This window comes from Coturnix japonica, chromosome 14 (genome assembly GCF_001577835.2).
Source record: "Coturnix japonica isolate 7356 chromosome 14, Coturnix japonica 2.1, whole genome shotgun sequence".
Lineage (NCBI taxonomy): Eukaryota > Metazoa > Chordata > Aves > Galliformes > Phasianidae > Coturnix > Coturnix japonica.
The window spans coordinates 11365118-11387543 of record NC_029529.1 but is presented as its reverse complement, the minus strand read 5'-3'; the positions used below and the strand labels follow the sequence as shown (position 1 = coordinate 11387543).

Below are 22426 nucleotides of genomic sequence, written 5' to 3'. Positions count from 1 at the left end.
GATAAAACATTTGGGGCCGCAGTGATGAGAGCTGCTGCCAGACGCAGGAATTGGGCTGGGATTGCAATTTAGACTCGGCACATTTATTTGAGCAGAAAACACACAAGGCTAATTTTAGTTCACGTCAAACCAAAGACATTCTCTCTCTTACAAAAGCATCGGAGTATTCTGGGAAACATGAAAGTGCTTATAAAAGCAATAACAGCATATGAAGCTATTTCAGTTTTCTCCAGAAGAGCTTCCACTTAGAGCACATTTGCCTTCTTTTAATCCCTCCCCCCCCAATTTTGTTTTCTATTCTCTATAGAGCTACAAAGCAGGGAAGCTGTGTGCCTCAGCCAGCCCCAACCACTGGCATCATTGGCCATGGCCACACCAGATTGTCACTGCACTTTCATGAATAAATGCCCTTAGAAAAGAAAGCGATCGTTTCTGCTAGAGGAAAGCTTTCCCCTAATGCTCGGCCATAAAACCCCACGCCGTTAACCTTTTGATGGCTGCTATTAACGGCTCAGGAGAGAATCGATCATACAAATGATGCTCTAAATACGGCCCTGCAGCTGATGACAACAGCAAGAGGTTTTGTGGGCTTGTTTAATGCACTTGGAAATGGATATCACCGAGATAAAATGATGGCAACCTCCCCTACAAAGCTCCCCCCTTCCTCTTTGTTTGCTCAGATGTTAATTGCAGCTGCAGCCTCACAACGGTGCCTCCTGCTGTCCTTTGGGCAGCGCTGTGTCAGCATTGTGCCCATGGGTAGAGCCACATTGGTGACACATTGGTAGACCAAAAGTCATTAATTCCCCATCTTTGCTGCCTCTAAATGATATTGTCCCATTCCTTTTCACTTTGGGAACCTTCTGCATCCACTCCTGTGCAGTCACTTACTGGGCATAGTCATACACACTGATACAAACCACTACACTTTGCTGCTGTATTTTCTTCCCTGTACTACCAGGCTGGATGTGGCTCTGGGCAGCCTGGTCTGGTGGCTGGTGACCCTGATGGCAGCAGGGGGGTTGAAATGAGATGATCACTGTGGTCTTTCTCAACCCAGGCCATTCTACGATCCTTTGATACACTATTTACAATATTGCAGATCATTTTTAAGCATGCAGTAAAGAATAATTGAATTATACACATAATGTGTATGCATGTGCCCTAACAAAGTGACTTACTCACCAGCTTTACCAATTATCAGGGTGTCTTTCAGAGTCCCTCCCTGTTCCAGCCCCAACATAACAGAAACTCCCACATCAGCAATGATGGCCTCAGAAGGTGCTGGGTCATTTCAGGCCTACATGGTTCACCGCAGCCTTCCTTCTGCTGCCATCAGCAAAGCACCACCATTGGCATAGCTTGAGTGAACCTCAGAGCAGCTCTGTGCAGAGATCAGGGAAGAACTGAAGCACAGCAGCAACAAAATCAGTACTATGGAGTGCTTAAAAAAACCAAAACGTGCTCCAGAAAAGATGAACACATGGTACACCGAGCCAGAGCTGTACAGCTCAAAGCAGGGCTGTGCTGTTGTCCTCAGATAGCTATAAGGGAAGGCTGGGTTTTCACACACAATCCACAGGTCTCAGACAGAACCATAAGGCTTGCTCAGAAGCCTTCAGATAGGAAGCCGTGCACAGCCCCATGGCAGAGCACGCTGCTGATGATATCAAACACGCTCCATCTTTGCTCTCAATTTCCTCGTTGCATTTCAGACATGTTTTTGTGGTTTCACGAACCGAAACTAGGCTGTGAGCCTCAGCGTGCTGTGAGAGCACAGCAGGCTCATTTCAGGAGTCCTCCTGGCTGCAGCACACAAGCAGTCGTCTGCTTCAATTGCTCCAAGAGTCACCGCTCCTGCAGTTCACAGATGAGATGCTGATTTTGCAAACTCGTTTCTCTTATATTGCAATTTAAGCCAAAAAATCTAGCATACAAGTCATGAATCACTGCTCTATCTAAGGGCAGTGAAGAGTGAAGGGGGCTGCAAACGTGCTACGCTGTGCTCAGATCTTCTGTGACAAAGCTGATGTCCAGCATGAGAGCTGGGGAATCCTGCCTCTACTGCTCATCAATTCAGGAATCAATGTGTTTCATTTAAACATCAGCCCAAAAACAACCACAGGCTGAACAGCGTCGCACAGAGCAGGCTATGGAAAGGCAGCAGTGATAAGCTGATTTCTGGAGCAAGATAAAGAGATCACCTTACCTGTAAACACTGCCAGGTACACAGGTAATCAGGCACCTTTTAGAATACCTATAGGATCGTATTTCTTAAATCACCTTGTACGGGCAGGTCCAGTTACCTGGGTTCAGGTTTTAAGGCTGAACTTTGATTAACAGGCCCAGGTGTCTGAGGCAGATCCTTTCCAAACTGATGGTTCGTGATCAGGAACCAACCCTGGGGTCATCTCAGTAGTCATTGTGCTGCTCATAAAGGATGCTCAACACACGGCAACTCAACAATCACGAAGCACTGCAACTAATGCTGGAAAAGACTTGGCAACACATTATTTCCCTGAACAAATAGCTCCTAGAATCACTATGTACAGCTAAGAAGCGTAGAAGCATCTCAAACAGACATGACTGCTAACTGCCATAGTACAGGGGTATCAGATGGGTACACACAGTTGATATGATAACTGCTGTTAGGGCAGCTTAATCCATCGATCCTGCTGCAGCCACGAGCTGCTCCCAGACAGTTCTCAACTTCTGCCCACTATTTCTTAAGCTGTCACTGATGGAACACTGTTGTTTGGGGCATTATCAGAAAAGCAAGTGACAATGTGCTTTTTGGATGGGTGCTGCAGGTGCTGAAGCAGCACGTGCTGCTCTGCTTCTCTCCCAGGTTTCATAAGGAACTTGCAATCTTACAGCAAAGTCTAGAAAGTCACATCTAAAGGGCTTAGGGCTGTGATTCTACAGCACTGTGGTCTGTCCACCCATTTCACTGACACCCCTGGGGGCTCTGCCATGTCCCACACTGCACAGGACAGCCCTGTCCTTCCTAGTGATGGTCACAGGTGTGAGACAGCAGCTGCAGGGCACAGACCACTTCCCCTTTCCTCTGCAGCGGGGAATGCAGGCATGCATGCACAGACAGGATCACAGCTCTGGCCCCACAGGCAAATGCACACAACATACTGACCTCGAGATCCCCTGGTGTTTCATCTGAAATAACCATGCTTTAAAAGACACTGGGGGGAAGAATCCAAACCCACAGTATTTTGGACAGAAGCACTCTGGGGGGCGGGGAGTGAGATACACCAAGAAACACCATCAAGTTTTTGCTGTGTCTTCCTACAAAGCACTGCTCCTGCTTTTGCAGATGGATATTTGCCTGTGTTATAGAGATTCCTCTTCCTGACTCACATAAATGCAGCAGCTCCTCTGACCAGAGAGGAAGAGAGACTGGTAAAGCGTGAAGATGTGATATGGGTCACCTGGTTTGTATCAGCACCAAGATGTCCATGAAGCGTTAACAGCTTTTCCAGAGCACTTCTCAAATACTTCACTGCCTCTATAACTGCAAATCCAAACTCCTGTGTATCTGAGCCTGCAGGCAACTCAATAACGTGCGGACAAACACTCTGAAGTGCAGCTGTTTGCAGGCCCAACTTTAGGAGTCTGAGGGTACACACATGTGCGTGGCTGGAAATTGAAAGTACTACAGTAAATAAAGAAGAAAGTGAATGCAAGAAGAAAACACTTATTCAGCAACTTCTGAAAATGGCACTTCTATTCAGATGCAGCTCAAGCTGCTCTGCAGGGAGAAAGAAATCTCCCTTACTTTGTGAAAAGCTCTGACACGGTGCCAGGGGCCAACAAAGCAAGGCTGGAGCTGCAGGACTCCTGGGACAAGGGTTGCACCTTACCCAACACCCTGCAGCAGCAAAATCCAAATCCCAGCATGGTGGTTAAGGTATGCAGAGACGTGGTGTTTTCTAGGACACTGTCAAAGAAGAGAAATCTCACAGTATTGCAATGTCCTGGCAAAGCCCATTAAAACTCGTGTTGGGTTTAAGAGCATACATGAAACTAATGTGGATAACACCACGGAAATAAGCCAGCAAGACTTAGTTTCTTTTTTAATTAATGCTTCCAAAGAACAGTACGTTCAGGAAAAGCATCTAGGCTGCTTAAAGCAAAGCAAAACAAGATGTTGACACTCGCAGCGCCCAGGCTCCTTGGGCTGTTTCCCAGCAGCAGCCTGCTTCTCTCCCTGCAACCTCCTGCAGCGCTGGGGCCCACTGCAAAGTAAAGTCTTTCTCCTGAGTGCTGGCTGCCTTGCAGGCTGAGCCCCACACAGGGCTGTGAGCAGCAAACCCCCGCTGCTGAGCACCTACCTCAGCTCGCACAGCATAGATCATAGGCTGCTGACTGCATTGGCTTCCTCTTTCCTTCAAGCCTGACCACGGAAGAGCTGCTCCCTGCAGCTGCCCCTGCAGAGTCCTGCTCTGCTCTCGGACACCAGTCTCAGCTCCTGGAGTGGTTTCAGGTTCCTAAGCTCAAACAAATCTCAGGGGAAGAAGCTGGACATTGCCCTCAGTCCAGCAGAAAAGAACTGGCAGCGTTGTAACATATAAGAAATCACTTCACCCACTGCAGCAACACAGCATCAATCAAGGATGACACAATTTGCAGACAAAAATCACCCCCCAACAGGAAAATAAATCCTCTCTCCACAAGGCAACACCCCCATCCCCTCACCTTCAGTGCTGGCTCGGCACCCTGACAAGGCAGAATGTACATGAGATGAGCACGCTGCTTACACAAAAAAGGGGACAAAGGAATTGTGACAACCCATCTCCACGCTGCAATTAAAGCTGTAAGAAAACATCAAATCAAAGTGCTAAAAATACACAGAGAGTTGCAGACCCAGCTACAAACTTGGAGATGCCGAAACAAACAGATTTGGAGCACAAATGCAGAGTGCTGGGAAACTAAATGTTTTCAGATTGATCCCCATGGGAGAGGAATCGGGGAAAACTGGGGGGAAAAAGTAAGGGATCTGCACACTGATGCACCTCTTAGCAGCAATGAACCCTGCTGCATGAGCTTCATTGCACACACCAGGTTTTAATGCTTTCCCCTTAAACAATGCCAGCAGCCACCACTCACCTCTCAGCCACAAACATCAGCCAGCAACAGGAGGCTTCTCCAGGTAGTACAAGGGATCTTAAGGCACGATGCTTTTGCCTTCATACCTCTTAGCCTGACTGCAGACAGTAGAACCAGCATTTAGCTACCCAGCCTTTGAAACATGACAAGTGATGTGCTTATAGGTAGGTGAGAAATGCAGGCCACTGTGCTGAATGTCGTGGTGTAACTCATGCCACCCAGCTCAGCATCACCATATACTACCTGCTGCAGCACTAGGAAACAGCTCACAGGTATAAAACCACAGCTCTCATGATTTAATAAAATGGGGATGATGCTACAGGGGGGCAGAAAAAAGTTGCGTGACTCAAAGGCTGAAAAAGGAACCCAGATGTCAGAGCTGGGGCTGGGACTTACAAGTTCCTATTCTCTCGTTTCTCTTTCAGTAGTGAGTCAGAACAGCTCTAAAATGATTTACTTTTCTTTTTGAACCCTGTGCATGTCCCCCAAAAGCTGTCAGAACACAGGCTGTGACACTGCACAGCTTGGTGCTGTCGTAGAATATCCTAAGTTGGAAAAGGCCCATAAGAACCATTGTGCCCCACTGTCACTGTTCCAGCTCCCAGCATCACCTTCACCATCTCCAAGGAGCAGAAGTGACCTCAGTGCTTCCTGTCCTGGTGGCACCAGCATTGAACACCCTTACCCTGCTCTCTTCTGCCTCTCAATGCAGGGCATCCCACAGCTCACCACGTAGAAGCCCAAACAGCCCAGTTTAAGGACCTCCAGCAGCAGGATGGCTGCAAAAGCAAGAGGCTGTTCCCAGGCCACATTCAGTGGCATCAAGAACAGCCCCACTAACATGGCATTGCCTCACTGAGCCCATAGACCTGCTTTAGCCACAGGGCCACCAACTGAGCTGCAGCAATATCCATAATAGATGTGGGCTGCTTCCATCACTCACAGCAGCAAGCTCCTTGGTAACCAAGGGTGACAGAATAACTTACAGCTCACCAACAACCTGGCTAGGTACACTGTGATCCGGACATACTTGATTCCTTAGCAGATGGAAGGCTTAAACCACTCTCAGTTCTTCAAAGGAGGCTTTAAGCATAAGAAAATGACAGTACTTAGCGCTAAGAAAAAAGATAACAGGGATGTAAAATAAAAGTTAAGATGCTGCTGTGAAAAACCTAGAAAGATTTAAGCTACACACACCCACTGCCTCCTCCCATTTCTGCAGGCTATGCTTCACACAAGAGGGACACTGAGCAGGAAACACACTAATGCTTTTTGCTCTGCTCTAGAAGCTCCTTATCAGCAGTGTAAGATTTGTGGAACACAGCACCCTGAGGTGGCACACGCTGACAACACACACAGTCTTTGAGCACAGTGCGTGTCACTGCAGCTTCCCCTCCTGCCTTTGATGCTTCTCTCACCGACTCCGCAGCTCTCATCACTCCTCCTCAGTTAATCAAGCTCCAACTCATCACCGCTCCTCCTGCTTACAGCCTGCAGTTTTAACCCAGTTCAAGTTAGAAAATCTACTTTCCCAAGTCTGGATTTTTTTACAGCACGGTTTAATTATGCTGCATTCATTCCCAGTGTGCCTTACAGAATCTCATCTTCACACTTGTCCAACTGTTTCCGGGAAGGAGGGTGTGCTAGCAGCAGCAGAGGCCCATCTGTGGGCTCCAAGAAGAGTGGAACAGAAGGAAAATCTTGCACAGGAGTCACATGAAGCGTTACAACAGTAAATTCTGCAGTGTAGCTTGATGACGGCTTCTCACCTGCCATGCCTACCACTTGGCTTGTAACCGAACCAAAAACTGAATGCTCAAGGTAAAAGAAAACAACACGTAACTCAGTAGACTGAAAGAATGTGTCTATATGAAGGTGGTGGGAAAATTTAGAAGTCTCTGTTATCTGAGGTTACTGCTGTTCCCCTGCAGCACAGAACTTGCTAACCTCTTTTCACATGCACTTCAACAGCTTGCTAAACACCATGGGGCCAAAAAACACCAAAACCCCACACCACATTTATTCACCATCTTTAAGGGGGATATTCACTGAGAAGAACGGCTTTGAGGACACCAACCTTGGCTCCAGCTCAGGCCAAAGCCACCACCAGGAGCTGTGGTGTTGGGAAGGAGCTTGTTCCCTCGTATGTCAGATGAGAAATTCACAACTGCAGAGCAAGATCCCAACTCCCAGAAGGAAAGAGCTGCAAAGCCTGGGCCTGCACCATCCGAGGGAGCTTAGAACAAAGAGGGGCTGGAAATCAGACTGGCACCAATAGCAATCAGCTGGCAAGGCCGTGGTGGGGCAGGCACAGGGCAGCTCCCCACTCTCTGAGCACCATCTGTGTGCAGAGCTCCTCTGTGTCAGCAGAGCACACTGGGCAATGCCAGGCCTCCCTTCCATGCCTGGAAGGAGTTGAAAAATAACAACGGCGACCATCATTGCTTAACACGGCCCTGTGAGTGCTGCGGTCCTCCGGAGATACCCTGCAGGCTGGCTGCACACGAGCAGGGCAAATAACACGCCTCTTCTTCCATTTATCGACAGGGAAAATAAAGGATTGTGCAAATCAAAGCCACGTACAGCCCGGCCGAGGGGGCAGCCCCACAGGGCGCTACATAACCCACCCCCAGGCCCGAGGCCCGGCAACCCCCAACCCCAGCTCGGGGCACCTCAGTGCGGCCCTCGGCCCCTCGTACAGCCCGTTCCGTGCTATAGGCCGCTCTCACCATGGCTGCGCTCTGTCCGTCCCTCGGGGCTGCTCTGTGCTGGGCTCCGCTCTCCGCTCACCTCATGGCCGCTCAGCCCCGCTGGCTCCCCCCGTTCGTAGAGCAGCCGTTTCCCCCCCAGGCCCCGGGGCCCGCCCCCCCGGTCACCGAGCACGGGGAGCCCCGGGGCGCTGGGCAGCGTCTCCGGTCAGTGCAGGCCGCGCCGGGCCGGACTCGGTGCTGCTACGGGCGGAGCGACCGCGGCTCCTTCGGGCGCATCCTGCGGCTCTGCCCGCCCCGCCCCGCCCCGCCCCACCCGCCGGAAGCGGCCGCCCGGCCCCGCCGACCAATCACAGTCGAGGTTGCGGGGTTCTGCGCGTGCGCATTGCGTCTCAGCTAGTCTCGGTCCGCCATCTTGAAGAAGGGCACGATGTCCCGCAAGGTGCGCGCTCAGAGGTGCGCTTTGCCCCGCCCTGCAGCTGCTGCGCATGCGCATTCGGCTCTTCCCGCCGTGAGCGGGGCGGGTGTTGCTTAGCAACGCGGTGGGGCAAGCGCGGCCTAGGCCTGTGTGCGGGCCCCGAGCCTCGATGATGGCCAGGCCCACAGCTCTGAGACCCGGCTGGGCAGCTCAAGGCCTGCATTGTTTTCTTCCAACTACATTTCCCAACGTCTACTGTGGCGTTTCCCATGACAAGAGATGGCTGAAACCAGCAGCTTAATAGGCTTTAGGGAAGGACTGCGTACACATGAGGATATTGCACATGCTTGCAGTTCCATTAGAGGATTAAACGAAGCAGGAGAAGGAGAGAAATAAACCCTCGGGGAATGTAATGAACTGCAGGGATTGGCAAGGAGAGCAGGGCTGAGCAGTGCCTGGTTTCCTGGCCTTTGCAGTGCTGTAGCCCCAACTTCTGTATTCCCATTTTCCCTATAGAATCCACAGGGTTTCAGCAGCTTTAGGACAGGTTTGGGGCTGCCAGGCCGCCCTGAGCTCCACAGGCTTCGTCCCTGCTTTGGAATCACCTCCCCGAGTCTACGAGAGCATCTTTGTGCCCTCACTGCGCTGGGATGGAAGGTCCCACTCCAGCTTCTGTGTTTCAATGTGGGGCTCCTTCTGTTTCCTAATGAGATTTTGCTCTCATCAACCCAATGTGGGAAAAGCCACCAAGAATTCTGTGGTGAGAAGAAAGAAAGATCTACATTGGGAGGCCAAGGGAAAAGAATTAGTGAACATCTAATGGTTTATCCCTTGGTTATCTTTGTTCTGATAGGCACAGGAACACAATGACACTCAATTTGAAGCCTTTTGTCATAACACCCTGTGCAGCTCCAGCCTTAATTCCAGCCCAAATATTCATTGTGTTTAATTGCTTCTTTCCAGTTTTGCAGAGCTTGTGTTTTGCCTCCGAGCTGACCCAGCCATGTATCTGTGTTTCCATCTTGTTTTATTGCTTCTGCCACAAACTGAGCTGTAACTCATTCTGAGTGCCACGTACCAATGAGCGCTTCCACCTGGCGTGACTTCATGGCAAGGGTTAAACCATCTTTTTATAAGTACCATAAAGCAACATTGAAACACGAGGGGAAGTTTTGTGTGGCCCAACCATGCCCTGTGTGTCCTAAGTGCTTGGCAAGGAGCAATTTGTTCATTGAGCAAGCTATTAAAAAACACAGCAGGTAAAGGCTCTGAGTGCAAATACCCTCCAGCAGTCATTAGGAGCTGGGTACCATTGCCCCTTCCCTTCCCTGGGAGAGCAGCTCTTCCCTCCATGTTCCTTCTCCTCTCTGCTCAGCCCATTAGTCAGGGCATTAAATTTTAACATTTTCCTCATGCTGCTGTGAGTGAGTGAGTGCCTGGGTGGGTGCCAGGGCCCTGGGGATGCAGAGGGGCTCCTGGTAACACCTGTGGGATGCTGATATTGGGCCCCTAAGGGGGCACTGATGGAGGTGATGGGTGTGGGTTAGGGACAGCTGCCCTCTGGGTTTGGTCCTGGGGAACTCTGCATCAAGGACAAGGCTCAGAGTGCTCAATGGGAGCAGCCTCCCCTCAGCACAGCGTGGCTGGGATCTTTCCGGCCATGAGAAGTTAAAAACCCATCGATGTTTGCCATTAGGGTGGGAGTGGCTGGGATAGATGTGCCGCAACCAGACCAAAGAGCTGAATAACTCCCAGGGAATGATGACGAATCTGATGGCCGGGCTGGACAAACTCCATGTCCTTCCATTGCCTTCCGCAGGGAGCTGCCCCAGGGGTAGGGCATCAGGTTCAGGCTGGCTCCTGGCACTGCACTGATGAGTTTGCCAGGTCTCAGCTGCAGCGCTGGTGGGCCCCCATGGCACCGGGCTGGGCCGGCAGCTGAGGAGTTAATTCCCAGCCTCACCGCATGGCTCTGGAGCTATTAATACCCACACGCTGCTGATCTGCCAGAGCGAGCGGCGGCTCTGCTGTGAGACCGACCGGTCCTGTGCAGCCACGGCTCCTTGTGACACAACTTTCCTCCATGGACACACCGAGCACCTGCTCACCACGAGCCCCTGCACTGCGACTGCTGTGCTGACGGAGCTGGGGATCCGTGCCTGGCACCTGGCTGCCACGTGGGTGCTAGAGAGGGGCAGCTGCATCCTTTGGCTTTGGAAGCATAGTGGGGCTGAGACGGGGTCTCATCCTGCCCCACTGGAGCCCTCACGCTCAGCAATGCCACTCCAGGTCCCTGCATGTGCACGCTGAACACCGGTGCCAACTGCAAGATGGGTGGCAGGATGGCATCGGGCACCAGTGCAAGAGGGATGCAGGTCATCGCCTGGCCCAGAGCTGCCTCCTCTTATGGTGAACAAACAGCCCCAGCGCTCAGCCTGGTGGTGTGAGTCTCCCCAGCACCATGGCACTGGCTGGGTGAGCCCCACCAGCGGCACTGCTGAGAGTGAGGAAGATGCCAACACAGCTCCGGCACTGCCCGGCCTGCTGTCCCCCTCACCCAGGTGCAGCGGCCACCAGAGCTGAGCAATGGATTCCTTCTGCTTCGTCTGCTTCCAGAAAGAGGAGCTGCAGCCCCTGCACCTCCACAGGTCAGTGCTGCGGGGATGTGGCGTGGGACTGGGTTGGGGATGGTGGCTGATGGAGATCCACCCGCTGAGCCCAAAGTTTGCATAGGAGCAGATGCATCATCTCCTGGACGGAGGGTACTGTGCCTTGGCACTGTGCTGTGCCATGTGCTGTGCCATTTGCTGTGCCATGCCACGTGCTGTGCTTTGCCTTGCCATGCCAAGTGGGATCAGGGCTGTTGGTTGGGAGGCAGCTCCGCCACATCCCAACAGGTTGCAGCTGCTCAGGAGGAGCAGGATGCTGGGGTGCCTGGCAGCCTGGGGAGCTCTGAGGACAGTGGGATTTGAGCTTGGCACTGCTGTGCCCCCTGGATCCATCCCCATGCACAGGATAGTGCTCAGTGTGTCAACTCCAGCCTTGGGACAGCCACAGCACCCTTGTGCTGTCCTCTTGCACCATCTCAACCTGAATGTGGCCCTTCTCCCAGCACTACAGGACAGTCCCCAAGCAGAGCCATGAGTGCCAGCACTCTGCTCTTTCCCTCCCTGCTGCTTCCTGGCTCTCCAAGTCCTCTCCCACTCGTGTTGCTGAGTGGCAGCCAAGGCAGCACACTGTGCCTGAATTAGCCGGGCAGCCGGCAGGGATGCGAGGTGTGAACACCGGCACATGCCGTGCCCAGCTGCTCCTCCCGGCACCACCAGCTGCTCTCCTGTGCCACCATCCCACATCCCACGAGCAGGGCTACCAGCAGGGCTGCGGCTTGTCCTCAGTGGGCACATGCCATCCTGGGAACGCTGCGAGGGGGCTGTCCCTCCCACCAGCACGCTGGGTTTATTATGGTGTTTCGATCCTGTTCTTCACCTGATGTCATGAGCCCATGTGCTGGGATGGTGCACCGTGTGGGTCACCAGGGCTGCGGAGTGGTGATGTGGGCATGGGGCTGCTGGATGGAGGAGCGCACAGAGCAGCCCTCAGACCCCCCCACGTACCATCTCACAGCCTGACCTGCGCTAGGGCTGAGCGTATCCGGCACATGGAGGTGACATCCCGCCCGGGCTGTGGATGGGTCAGTGCGGTGTGCTGCGCTGCTGTGTGCACTAATGGGGCTTCCGCTCCATCTCCGTGTCGCCGGCCCCAAAGCGCCGTGCAGGCGATGAGTGCCGGTCCCATCGCCCTCGCTAGATGGTGCCAGAGCAACGGGCTGCGAGCGGAGCTGTCTGCAGCCTCACCCCCAGATAAGGGAGAGCAATACGATGCCGTGACCCCAGACAGCCCAGATCCCACCTGCCCTGGGAAGACAGCCCTTCTGCTTTGCTTCAGAAGCCCACTCAAAAGAAGAACACACTGTTCCTTTTCAAATCAGCCTCTGTCATCATCATTGTGCTTCAGTCAGTGCTGCCTCAGCTGCCTGCAAGTGTCCCCGATGGCCTCATGCCCTCCCCCCAGCGAGGGGGGCAGTGAGCAGAAGGCTGTGCCCCTGCTCAGCTGTTTGGGGTCCACCCCCCTGGTGCTTCTATAACCCCCCAGGAGCACGGATAGGGCCTGGGGGCTGTAGGAGAGGGGGCAGCACCCCGATGGCCGCTGGCAGCAGCTCGGTGTGCCCTCACCATAAAGCAGAACAGCAGTTCATAGCCCATGGCAGCGTGTGCTGCATCCCCTCCTGAACCTTGGGAGCAGCAGCCCTGGGGTGGGGGATCACCAGCATGCCCCAACCCTGCTCCTCCTGGTGCCATTTGGGGTTAAGAAGGCACTGACCCCTTTGTGTCATGACAAGGATCCGGGCCACACGATGAGCAGCAGAGATTTGGCAGCTGCCAGCAGGGCAGAGCAGGGTTAGGGGCTGGATGGGGCAGAGCTGGGGCAGAGCTCGCAGGGCAGCAGGGAGGCAGCACTGGCATCTCCCAGGGACACAGCGCATCCCCAGCTGCTCCCTCTGCGGCTCCCGGCGTGCTCCGCTCCTGCGCTGCTTCACTCCCTCCCTTCTCTCCCTCCCTCCCTTCTTCCATTCCTCCCTCCCTCTATTCCTCCCTCCCTCCCTCCCTCTCTCCATTCCTTCCCAGCATTCCCGTGCCAGCTCCGGGCAGGTTTCAGCTCATGGCACTGAGGCGTGACAGCGTGCGGAAGCGATGGTGGCACCTTTGCTTTGGGCTGAGCCACTCCCAGCACTGAGTGATGGTGAGGGGATGAGCAAGCCCTGAATCCAGAGAGAGGCTTCCTGCTTCTGGTTTGCCAGTGAGAGATGCTTGGAAACGAACCTCTCAAGGAATAGGGGAGGCATTCACAGCACCTCCAACCACAACTCGGGGATGCATGACCCAAAGCTGGTCCCTAATTCATGGTGCACACACAGCTCTGACCCAAACAGCAGCTCATGGGGCCCTGCATGTCCCCAGCTCATCCTCATCTCCCTGAGCCCTTTGTGCTGCTCGCAGCAATGTGGGAAGCCATTCATTCCTGGAGAGCTGTGATTTGCTTCTCCAGGTCATTTTCCCACTGAGTGCATCCTGGCACAGGGCAATCTGGCAAATCCTGGGGGCACTCAGGCTTTTCACGTGGTCTGGGATGGCACTGGGTGACAAACACATTTGAACCATCTCCTTTCATTAGTTATTAATATTCTTTAAGTGCTTTGAGGACCACGAGCTTGATGCAAATAATGGCGAGTGTTATTGTTGTTCTTATTCAATCTGTGCGTGACCCACATGCCTGCCACGTGCTGGAGCGAGGTCTGCAGCTGCCAAGTGGCGTCTGATGGGAAGGATGGAGCCCCACGGAGCCCTATAGAGCCCCATAGGGCCCCATAGAGCTTCAGGGAGCTGACACCTTTCCAGCAGAACACTGCAGGATGTGCCATGTGCTCAGCCACATGCAAAGGGGCTGCAAATGGCTTCACCCTCAGAGCTCCCTGTCCTCTAATGCTGCTGTCCCCCTTTGTCCCCCACTGCTCCCAGGGCAGGTGATGTGTCCTGGGGACCCATCCAGGTTCCCTCCAGCGCCGCTCCTTGCACCTGACCTAGAAACAGCCCATAGCTATAAATAGGGACAGCTGGAGAGATCAGAGACGCAGCTTCAAACACTGCAGCTGGGGGGTGGTGGCACAGGGAGGGGACAGAGGGGACAGCCCCACTGCGGATGGGTGCGAAGGGGGGGGGCGATGCTGGACCCATTCCATCCCCAGCGATGGGCGCGGCGTGAGGAAGGTCACGGTGCCTTTCATCGTCGGGTCAAACCCCCCGCCCTTATCCCCGCGGGTGGGACCAATGATGGGGATGGGACATCGCTGGAGGGGAGCGGGACACGCGGGGGGGGGCGCGGCCGGGACTCATTTTCCCCACGCGTGTCCCGCTCCCCGCGTGGATGGCGAAGGCGGCGCTATGGGCGGAGCGGCTCTGCCCTACCGGGGGGCTACGGGGGGGGGAACAGCCGCCACCGCCGCCGCCGCTCCTCTCTCCGGTTCCGTTCCTCCCGGGAGCGGCGGGATGAACCCGGCGGAGCGGCCCCGCGCTGGGGGCTGACGGCCGCCATCCGCCACCGAGCCCGGCTCCGTGCTGCCCCCGGTAAGGCGGGGTGGGGGGGGAGAAGGGAGGAGCGGTGCTCGCCTTTGTGCGGGCGGCGGAGCGGCCCTTTTGTCTGCACGGCGAGGCGGTGGGGAGCGGGTGGAGGTGGGGAAAGCGCCATTTCGAAAGAATCCTGATAAAAATCATCATCGTCACCATTAAATCACCCGAGCGCGGGGGGTGAAGAGCCACGCGCGACCCCTGGCAGCGAGGGGGTGGGGGGGGGAGGGCGATGTGGGGACACAGCCCCGGAGAGACACCCCCCCTTTGCTGCCATCGGGCTCGGGGTCCCGCAGCGTGGGGTCCCACTCCCCGCAGGGCGGACCCCGCCCGGTGCCGTCTCCACCTGCACCGCATCCCCTCCCGGCGCTGCCCTGCGGCTGCGGGGCCGAACTCGGGGCCGGGCTCGGGAGCAGCGTGAGGAACGGAGTTCGTGGAGGAGCGAGGCCGGAGCCGGCGCTGGGGAAGGGCGGTGGGGCGGGGGGCGATGAGTTCCGCCCGGTGGCACGCGGGGACGCGCCGAGGACACGAGGGAGAACGGGGTTATTGGAAATACGGAGCGATGCGGTGGTGCAGGGCGGTTGGATATGGGGAGAGGATGCGATGGGGGGCACTGGGAGCCGCCGAGAGCCCGGTGTCCTCATCCGTCCCACAGCCGTCCCCTTGCTCAGCCAGTGCCCGGTGGGCACCGTGCCGCTGTGCAGGGCTGGGGGCTCTGGGGACCTTTGGGCACAGTGTGTGGGGAGGCACAGCCTTGACGCCATGAGCCAGCAGCACGCCGCTGCCCTGCACTCGTCCCAGCCCTGCAGCCCAGGTGAGTTCCCTTCTCTGGGCTCTGCATGGTGCACCCACTCGATGGGGCTGATATGGGGCACCACGAGCAACAGAGCTGCTTTTGCAGCAAGGTGACGGCCCCACTGCCCTCCTGGGGTGTAGAGGAGTGGGGACACGGTGGGGCCATGGGGGTGCTGCTGGCGGCGTTTTCTTTGCAGATCCACAATGTGAGGCACTGCTGGCACCAGTGGGAGAGTTTGGGGAGGGCGATGCCGACAGGCTGATGAAACCAATCAAATGGTGAAGGAATCACAAAGCATGGTGCCAGTGGTGGGGCTGGGAGAAGGCGGGAGGAGCCAGAGGTTGGAGGAGAACAGGTCCTACCGAAACCATCCCCTTTACTGGGAAAAAGCTCACAGGGCTGAGAGCTCAGAGACAAGGGCAGGGAACACAGCCTGAGAACCTCGGAGGAGCAGCAGGGAGGGATGGGACAGGGCAGGAGATGGCTCCTGCTGCAGGGGATGCTGCTGTTGGGACGGCTGTGCTGGGACAAAGGCCTCTCCCAAGGGCCAGCATCCTGTATACTCCAGCTCCATCAGTGTGGCATGAGCCCATCCTGGCTTCAGGGCTGCTGCTGGGCATGGAGCTGGAATGGGGACAGGAACCCTGTTGTGGAGAACAAGGGGACGAGGCAGCATGGCCCACCCTCCATCCCTGGAGCAGCTGTGGGCTGTTCCTCCTGTCTTTTGGGACATGGGGCAGCTCCCAATGTGCCATCTCCCCATACTTTTGCTGCTGTAGCAATGCTTGTGCCAGTGTTCCCATGTCACCTGGCTGTCCCCAGCTGCTGCCCTTGGCCGGCACGTGGTCCAGGTGAAGGGCATGGCTGTGTGGCACAGGGTCTGCAATCCCTGCGTGACAGCACTGGGAAAATGAAGGACTGGAGCGAGGACATCAGCTCAGCCCTGTTCTTTTTCCCTGCTCTGGCCACCTTCTGGCTTTGCTCAGTGTCTCTCACCCTGCAACACCACTGACCCCAGCACGGGCACCCCGAGCATCCCCATGCCGCCATTGGCCTCATTAGGCAAAGGTGCCCTTGTGATGTCCCTGACTCCAGCAATGCCCTGGTGCCCCAGGGAAGGCAGCTAATAACGCAGCTCTGCTGCGCTGCTCCCCACGGCATCGAGGAGCTGCGAGGCGCTGAGATGTTCCCATAATGGGGTCACACGAGAGCGGGGCTGGGAGGTGGCAGAGCTGCCAATGGTGCACAGAGAGCCTGCGGGCCGGCATCGGCTGCAGCCAGCCATGGTGTGAGCATTGCTGGGGCAGTGCAGGACGTGGGGACATCGCCAGGTGGGACGGTGGCAGCGGGGCTGCGCCAGGCACAGGTGAGATCTGCTGTCTCCTTGTTTCTGCATGAGCACAGAGCTCCGGTTTCCTCAGCTCGCCCTTGATGCTGCTGCGGGGCTGTGGGGTGAGGATCCAGCTGTGCGGTGGGAATTGTCCCTGAGCCCCCCCAGCTGTGTCCTGTGGAGCGACATCTCCGGCAAAGTCAATGGTGTGGATGGAGTGCTGGGCTGGCTGCCAGCTCTTCCGCAGCATCCTTCCCCGCAGGCCGGGCTCCAGGATGTGCTGCACCAGCCACAGGCTCCATATGGGATGCAGGGGGGTGGGAGGGGACCCCGTCCTACCCCTGCTGCTGGGAGCTCCCTGTGTCACCACGCCTGGCTGGGCACGAGAGCTGATCCTGGCACTCAGTGCTGGAAGGTGCCGTTAGTTGCTCAGTGCAGAGGCAGAACCGGGACGCCCGGGGCTGGTCCTGGCCCCGCACATTGTGTGGCCTCAGGAAGTCGCTTCCTTGCTTTGTGCCTCAGTTTCCTCCATCAGGGTGTGGGGACTCCCTCTTGCTGCTGTGTGTTTTTCATTCTTCACTCTGTGTCCTGCAGAGCCCCCGGCCCTGCCAGGCGCCTTCCCTTCCTAAAGCCCCACCACCGCACTCTGCTCCTCCTCTTAAAGGTTCTCCTATCCCAGTGCAGCCGGGGGGTTATTTTCTCCTTCCCATCTCAATTCCCAAGCAGTCAGCGCTCCATGCAGCCGCCTCTCGCAGCCCTGTTCCTCTCAATGAGCTCCTCTTGAGCTCCTGGTTGTTGGCAGAGCTGATGTGCCCAGCGGCCGAGCGGGTGGCACTGGGGATGGTGGGGACCGGAGAGCTCTGGGGAGCACAGAGACAGCTGCCGGCGGGAGATGAGTGCCTGCCTATAAATACATGCCACGGAGCGAGGAAGCGGTGGGTGGATTATCCTCCTCACTCAATGAGATAAATGGTTCTCGAGCTTAAACACAGAGCAATTTTAGTCTGAATAGTAGGAGAAATGGTTCAGGACACGCAGATGACAGCGTGAGCCGCCCGCAGCGCATGGTGGGGAGCGGTGGCAGTGGCGGTGGCTTTGCTGTCCTTATGGCACTGCTGTGGCTTCATGTCACAACAGTGCTCACCTCAGCGCTGTGCTGCTGCCCCACCAGCACCCAGAACATGGCCAGGACTCAGTCCCACCACCCTCATCTCTGTGCTGAGCCGGATGGAAGCGCATCCTCACCCCTGTACCCGCTGCTGCCCTGGTTGTTTGCATAGAAACCAACATGTTTTCAAAGCATTTCCATTCCTAATGAACACTTCTGCCTTTCCTTTTTTATTCCTTCTGCCTGGGCGTGTTGGTGCTCCAACCGACGTCACTGTTGGGTGTTCCCAGGAATGGTGTTGGCTCCACATCCCCATCCCAACTGCCTTTTGTGGCCAAACTGGGAGCAATGCAGGCAGCACCCACATCCCTGGGGACACCCCGTCCCTGGGGTCACACCTGTTCTTGAGGACACCCCATCCTTGTGGTCACTCCATCCTTGGGGTCTCCCATCCCTGGGGATGCCCCTGTTCCCAGACACCCATTTCCAGTGCCCCCTTCTGCTGCAGGTGTTTCTGCAGCACAAACCCTGAGACATCCAGGCCCTGAGACTGGGCTCAAGGCAGCAGTTTATGGCACGCTGAACCACTGTGCTCTCTGTGTGTGCTCTCCCATCTCCCATCCATCCCACATTTTGTCCTCTTTCTGTGTTTGTGGGTTTTTTTCTTTTCCTTAAAGAAGTTTGGCTTGAATGATTGCCTTTCAACACAGGTTAATTAACAGACATCAACAAGCAGGATTGTAAATTCAAGTGCAGACACAGTTCTTCTTGCAGGATGTTGTGAGCTGTTTTTAGTCCCGCATCCATTTTGCTCCTGCATTAACCCACCTCCACCTCCAGGATCCAGACACCGAAATGGTGCCCCTCTTCCATGAGGCCAACAAAGCTCTATGGAGATGAGCAGCTTTGGAGATTGTATGAGTCAAGCCGTTACATTTTTGGAACATCATGATGTTTAAATTCCTTTTCTATTTTTTGCCCAACTTCCCAAGAAAGTAAAAAAAAGCATAAGTAAAGAGCTGGGATGAGAGGCAGCAGGGCCAGAGTGGAAAGAAACAAGGGTGGGGATGGGGCTCAGCTTGGATGGGTGAGCTGGTCACTGTGCATTGGGGTCTCTGCTCTGCTCTCCTCTGGAATTGCCCCTTGATGCCCTTTATCCACATCCTCTATGTTGGCTCTGTTCTCTCCATGCAGCCCTATGGGGCCCTGTGTGGTGCTCAGCCCCTCTCCTGGGACCTGGGCACAACACTTGGCCCGAGGACGCTGGGATATATTTTAAGTAGTTTGTTGTGGTTTTATTTTTCCACATTAAAAATCTAAATATACACCAGCACCCGCCCGCCTGCTGTCCCATGAGTTTTGTCAATCTGCTACAAAACAAAACACAGCCACTCCATCCCCTTCCTGCAGCCACCCCTGTGGTGCTGAGTCGGCAGCGGGTTGGTTTGGCTGCGTTCCCATGGTGTTGGTCAGGATGTGGCTCTGGATTTGTGCTTTTGGGGTTCAGAGGGTGATTTGGCTGCAGAGCAGTGTGGAGTGGGAGCTCAGCTTTGCTTGATGGGGTCCTGGAGCAGTGGGTTGGTGCTCAGGGATGATGGAGAGGAAAGAGTGGCAATGCTGAGAGCTGGGAGCTCTAGGTGGAAGCTGACGCACCTTTGCCTTGCAGCACAGCCATGAGTGCCGGATCGATCGAGCAGGAGCCGTCGCGCAAGCTGGCGTGCTGCGGGGTGCCGCTCATCACCGAAGACATGCAGTCATTGGCCATCCGCACCCTCTCGGGCACCGACATCAACAAACACTATGACCTCATCCGCGAGCTCGGCAAGGGCACCTATGGCAAGGTGGACCTGGTGTCCCACAAAAGCACAGGTGAGGGGAGCGGGGGGCAGGTGTGGCACATGGGTGTGCATTGCCATCAGCTGTGCCATGGGCTCAGCCAGTCCTCTGCCCACTGCAGGCACCAAGATGGCCCTGAAGTTTGTCAACAAAAGCAAGACAAAGCTGAAGAATTTCCTGCGAGAGTTCAGCATCACCAACACGCTCTCCTCCAGCCCCTTCATCATCAAGGTCTTCGATGTGGTCTTCGAGACAGAGGACTGCTACGTCTTTGCTCAGGAGTACGCCCCAGGAGGGGACCTCTTCGACATCATCCCCCCACAGGTGAGAGCTGTTCTGGGTGCTGGGGTTAGGACACAATGGCTTGGTGCCCCCAAATAAAGCCACTGTGACCAGGCTTGCACATTGCTGGTGGCACAAGAAGGGGCCCTGGTGTTTGCACAGCCACACATGAAGGGATCACACATCTGTATGTGAGCAGAAAGCTGACACCTAGATAGTGCAGTACCTGAAAGCAGGCTTGGGACCCATTGCTCATCCCCAAGGTGGCCTGGGATGCATAAACTTTCCCATTGGTTGCATGACACCCATAACTCATCCCATGGGAATTGTCAGACCCATAAGTGATGGCTTGTCCATCCCCTGGATGACATGCAACCAGTCTTCTGGGTGTTGACCAAGACACATAACTTGTTGCCTGGGACCCATAACCCTTCCCATGGTGGTCTGAGATGTGCCACACATCCTCTAAATGATCTGGGTCCCATAAATGGTGGCCTGGGACACATCACGTGTCCTCGAGAAGGCATGGGACCCATCAGCTGGCCCCGGTGGCTTTCTTCTGTCACTGTGTATCTTTTCTTCCCCTTAAGTAATAGGGACAGGAAGAAGGAGGCAGGCGGTGAGTGGGAAAGGTGCAAAGAGAGCTGGGGGGTACACGGGTGGGCTGTGCAGGGGCGGCATGTAGTGACGGTGTCCCATGGCTGCAGGTGGGGCTCCCCGAGGTGATGGTGAAGCGCTGTGCCTCTCAGCTGGCCGAAGCATTGGATTTCATGCACAGCCGAGCCCTGGTGCATCGGGATGTCAAGCTGGACAACGTGCTGCTCTTTGACCGCGACTGCCGCCGCGTCAAACTGGCCGACTTCGGCATGACCCGCAAGGTGGGCTGCCGAGTGAAGCGCATCAGCGGCACCATCCCCTACACGGCGCCCGAGGTGTGCCAGGCCGGCCGCGCCGAGGGCTTCGCCGTGGACACCAGCATCGACGTCTGGGCCTTCGGGGTGCTCATCTTCTGTGTCCTCACTGGGAACTTCCCCTGGGAGGCAGCGGCTGCTTCTGACACCTTCTTTGAGGAGTTTGTGCGGTGGCAGAAGGGCCGCCTGGCAGGGCTGCCCTCGCAGTGGCGGCGCTTCACGGACAGCGCGCTGCGCATGTTCCAGCGCCTGCTGGCCCTCGACCCCGAGAAGCGCTGCCCCGTCAAGGAGGTCTTCTACTTCATCAAGTACGACCTGATGGCCGAGGTGCGCCGCCGGCCCTCCTACCGCTCCCGCAAGCACGCTGGGGACAAGCTGCCCACAGGGCCGCACCGCCACGAGGCCACTGCCTCCTGCACGCCCACCCCGCTCAAGAGGACCATCCTGACCGACGGCCCTGGCACGCGGCTCAACGGCCCAGAGCCCAGCGCAGCCTCGTCCGGCCCGGCCGGCAGGACAGACGGCCGGCAGGACAAGGGCAAGGGGCAGATGGTGCTGGCCACAGCGATTGAGATCTGTGTCTGAAGGCGCAGGGCAGTGCATGGCCCTGCTCCCGGCAGCACCATCCCCGTCCCTTGGCAGGGGCTGTGGGTGGCTGCAGGGCTGGGGGCTGCGCCTTTGTACGCAGAAACAAGAAGAGGACAGAACTGGTTGCGCTCAGTAGCACCGAGGATGCCGGTGCCACCATTTGCCCAGGGGGCAGGAGCTGGGGGGTGCCAGTGCCACTGTCCCCATCCTGGTGGCCTCGCTGTCCCTCCACGACCCCCCTGTGGTGCTGTGGGGAGAGGTCCTCCATGACAACGCAACAGGGCTGTGTGGGGATCCTGGAAAGGCCGATGACCCCACGCTTGGAGGAGGCCTTCAGGGTGGCCCCTGACCAACTCTGGGCACCAGGAGGGGACGAGGGGGCCAGGATGGAGGGGACCCCCCTGGCCGCTCCCTGCCACGATGTAGCAAGTGTCACTGTGTGTCACCACATCCTCCCTGCCCGGAGCGATGGCCGCAGCGATGCTCTCCGACAGGGGGGGACAGCAAGCCAGGAGCCACAGGGTCACCCTGAGAACTCCCAGGCCGCCGTCCCCTCCGGTCCCCAACTACCGCACAAAGGGCTATCACGCTCCTGAAGCAGCAGCAGTTTACACAGCAGCCGCCAGGCAGGTGGGGTCCCACCGCCCCCGTGCCCCCACCACCGGCGCCGCTGCCCTGTCCCCTTGTCCCCATGTCCCTGTGCCCCCATGTCCCTGTGTTCCTGTGTCCTCCCCCCTGCCCGCAGGGCCCAGGTCTGGTGGTAGAAGTAGCACTGCACAGATGTAGAGATGTTAGGTGCGGTTCGTCCTCCTTTTTGCCTTAGGTCCCTCCACGTCCCCGATCTTTCGTGCAATAATGTAGATAAGGAGCCCCGGTGCCGATGGCCGCGGTGCCGCTCGGTTTCGGGTTTTTATTTCGGGTTCCCCCGGCCGCCGGGTGCCGGATCTTCTTCCTGTAGGAGAGGCTGTAGTGTCACAGACGTTACCTCAGTTTGTCACTGTCAAAAAGACAAAAAAAACCCAACAACGACAACAAAAAGCAACTGAATACATTAAAAACAAACCAAACCAAAAGACACCAATGTAGTGTTCGCAAAGCCCGCAGCACACTGAGTGGTGGAGGGGGCTTTTGCTGTGGGGGGAAGTG

General features: G+C 56.2%; 2 protein-coding genes across 5 annotated transcripts in view; one reads left to right on the top strand and one right to left on the bottom strand.

The window, feature by feature from the left end:
- The window catches only part of XPO6 (exportin 6), a 37177-nt gene extending 29046 nt beyond the window's left edge, over nucleotides 1-8131 (bottom strand). For both annotated transcript variants that reach the window (XM_015877185.2, XM_015877186.2), the window contains exon 1: nucleotides 7851-8131. In XM_015877185.2, coding sequence (XP_015732671.1) covers nucleotides 7851-7853 — 3 coding nt within the window. In that variant the 5' untranslated portion in view covers nucleotides 7854-8131. The remainder of the gene's footprint in view (nucleotides 1-7850) is intronic.
- A 2122-nt stretch (nucleotides 8132-10253) lies between these two features.
- SBK1 (SH3 domain binding kinase 1) lies at nucleotides 10254-22298 on the top strand. 3 transcript variants are annotated; one of them, XM_015877440.2, is made up of 4 exons: nucleotides 10254-10895; nucleotides 19330-19532; nucleotides 19621-19823; nucleotides 20489-22298. In XM_015877440.2, the coding sequence occupies exons 1-4, from the start codon at nucleotides 10834-10836 to the stop codon at nucleotides 21275-21277; spliced, it is 1257 nt and encodes a 418-aa protein (XP_015732926.1). In that variant the 5' UTR covers nucleotides 10254-10833; the 3' UTR covers nucleotides 21278-22298. The 3 variants fall into 3 exon arrangements, with proteins under 3 accessions (XP_015732926.1, XP_015732927.1, XP_015732928.1); XM_015877441.2 differs by lacking the exon at nucleotides 10254-10895 and adding an exon at nucleotides 14209-14429; XM_015877442.2 differs by lacking the exon at nucleotides 10254-10895 and adding an exon at nucleotides 14497-16591.
- The last annotated feature ends 128 nt before the right edge of the window (nucleotides 22299-22426 follow it).

Bases quoted from the DNA above. Each gene is read 5' to 3' on its own strand.
- SBK1 (XM_015877440.2), top strand. From the start codon at position 10,834: ATGGATTCCTTCTGCTTCGTCTGCTTCCAGAAAGAGGAGCTGCAGCCC. The intron at 10,896-19,329 runs GTCAGTGCTGCG...TTTGCCTTGCAG, and splicing joins CAGCCCCTGCACCTCCACAG to CACAGCCATGAGTGCCGGAT. The intron at 19,533-19,620 runs GTGAGGGGAGCG...TGCCCACTGCAG, and splicing joins GGTGTCCCACAAAAGCACAG to GCACCAAGATGGCCCTGAAG.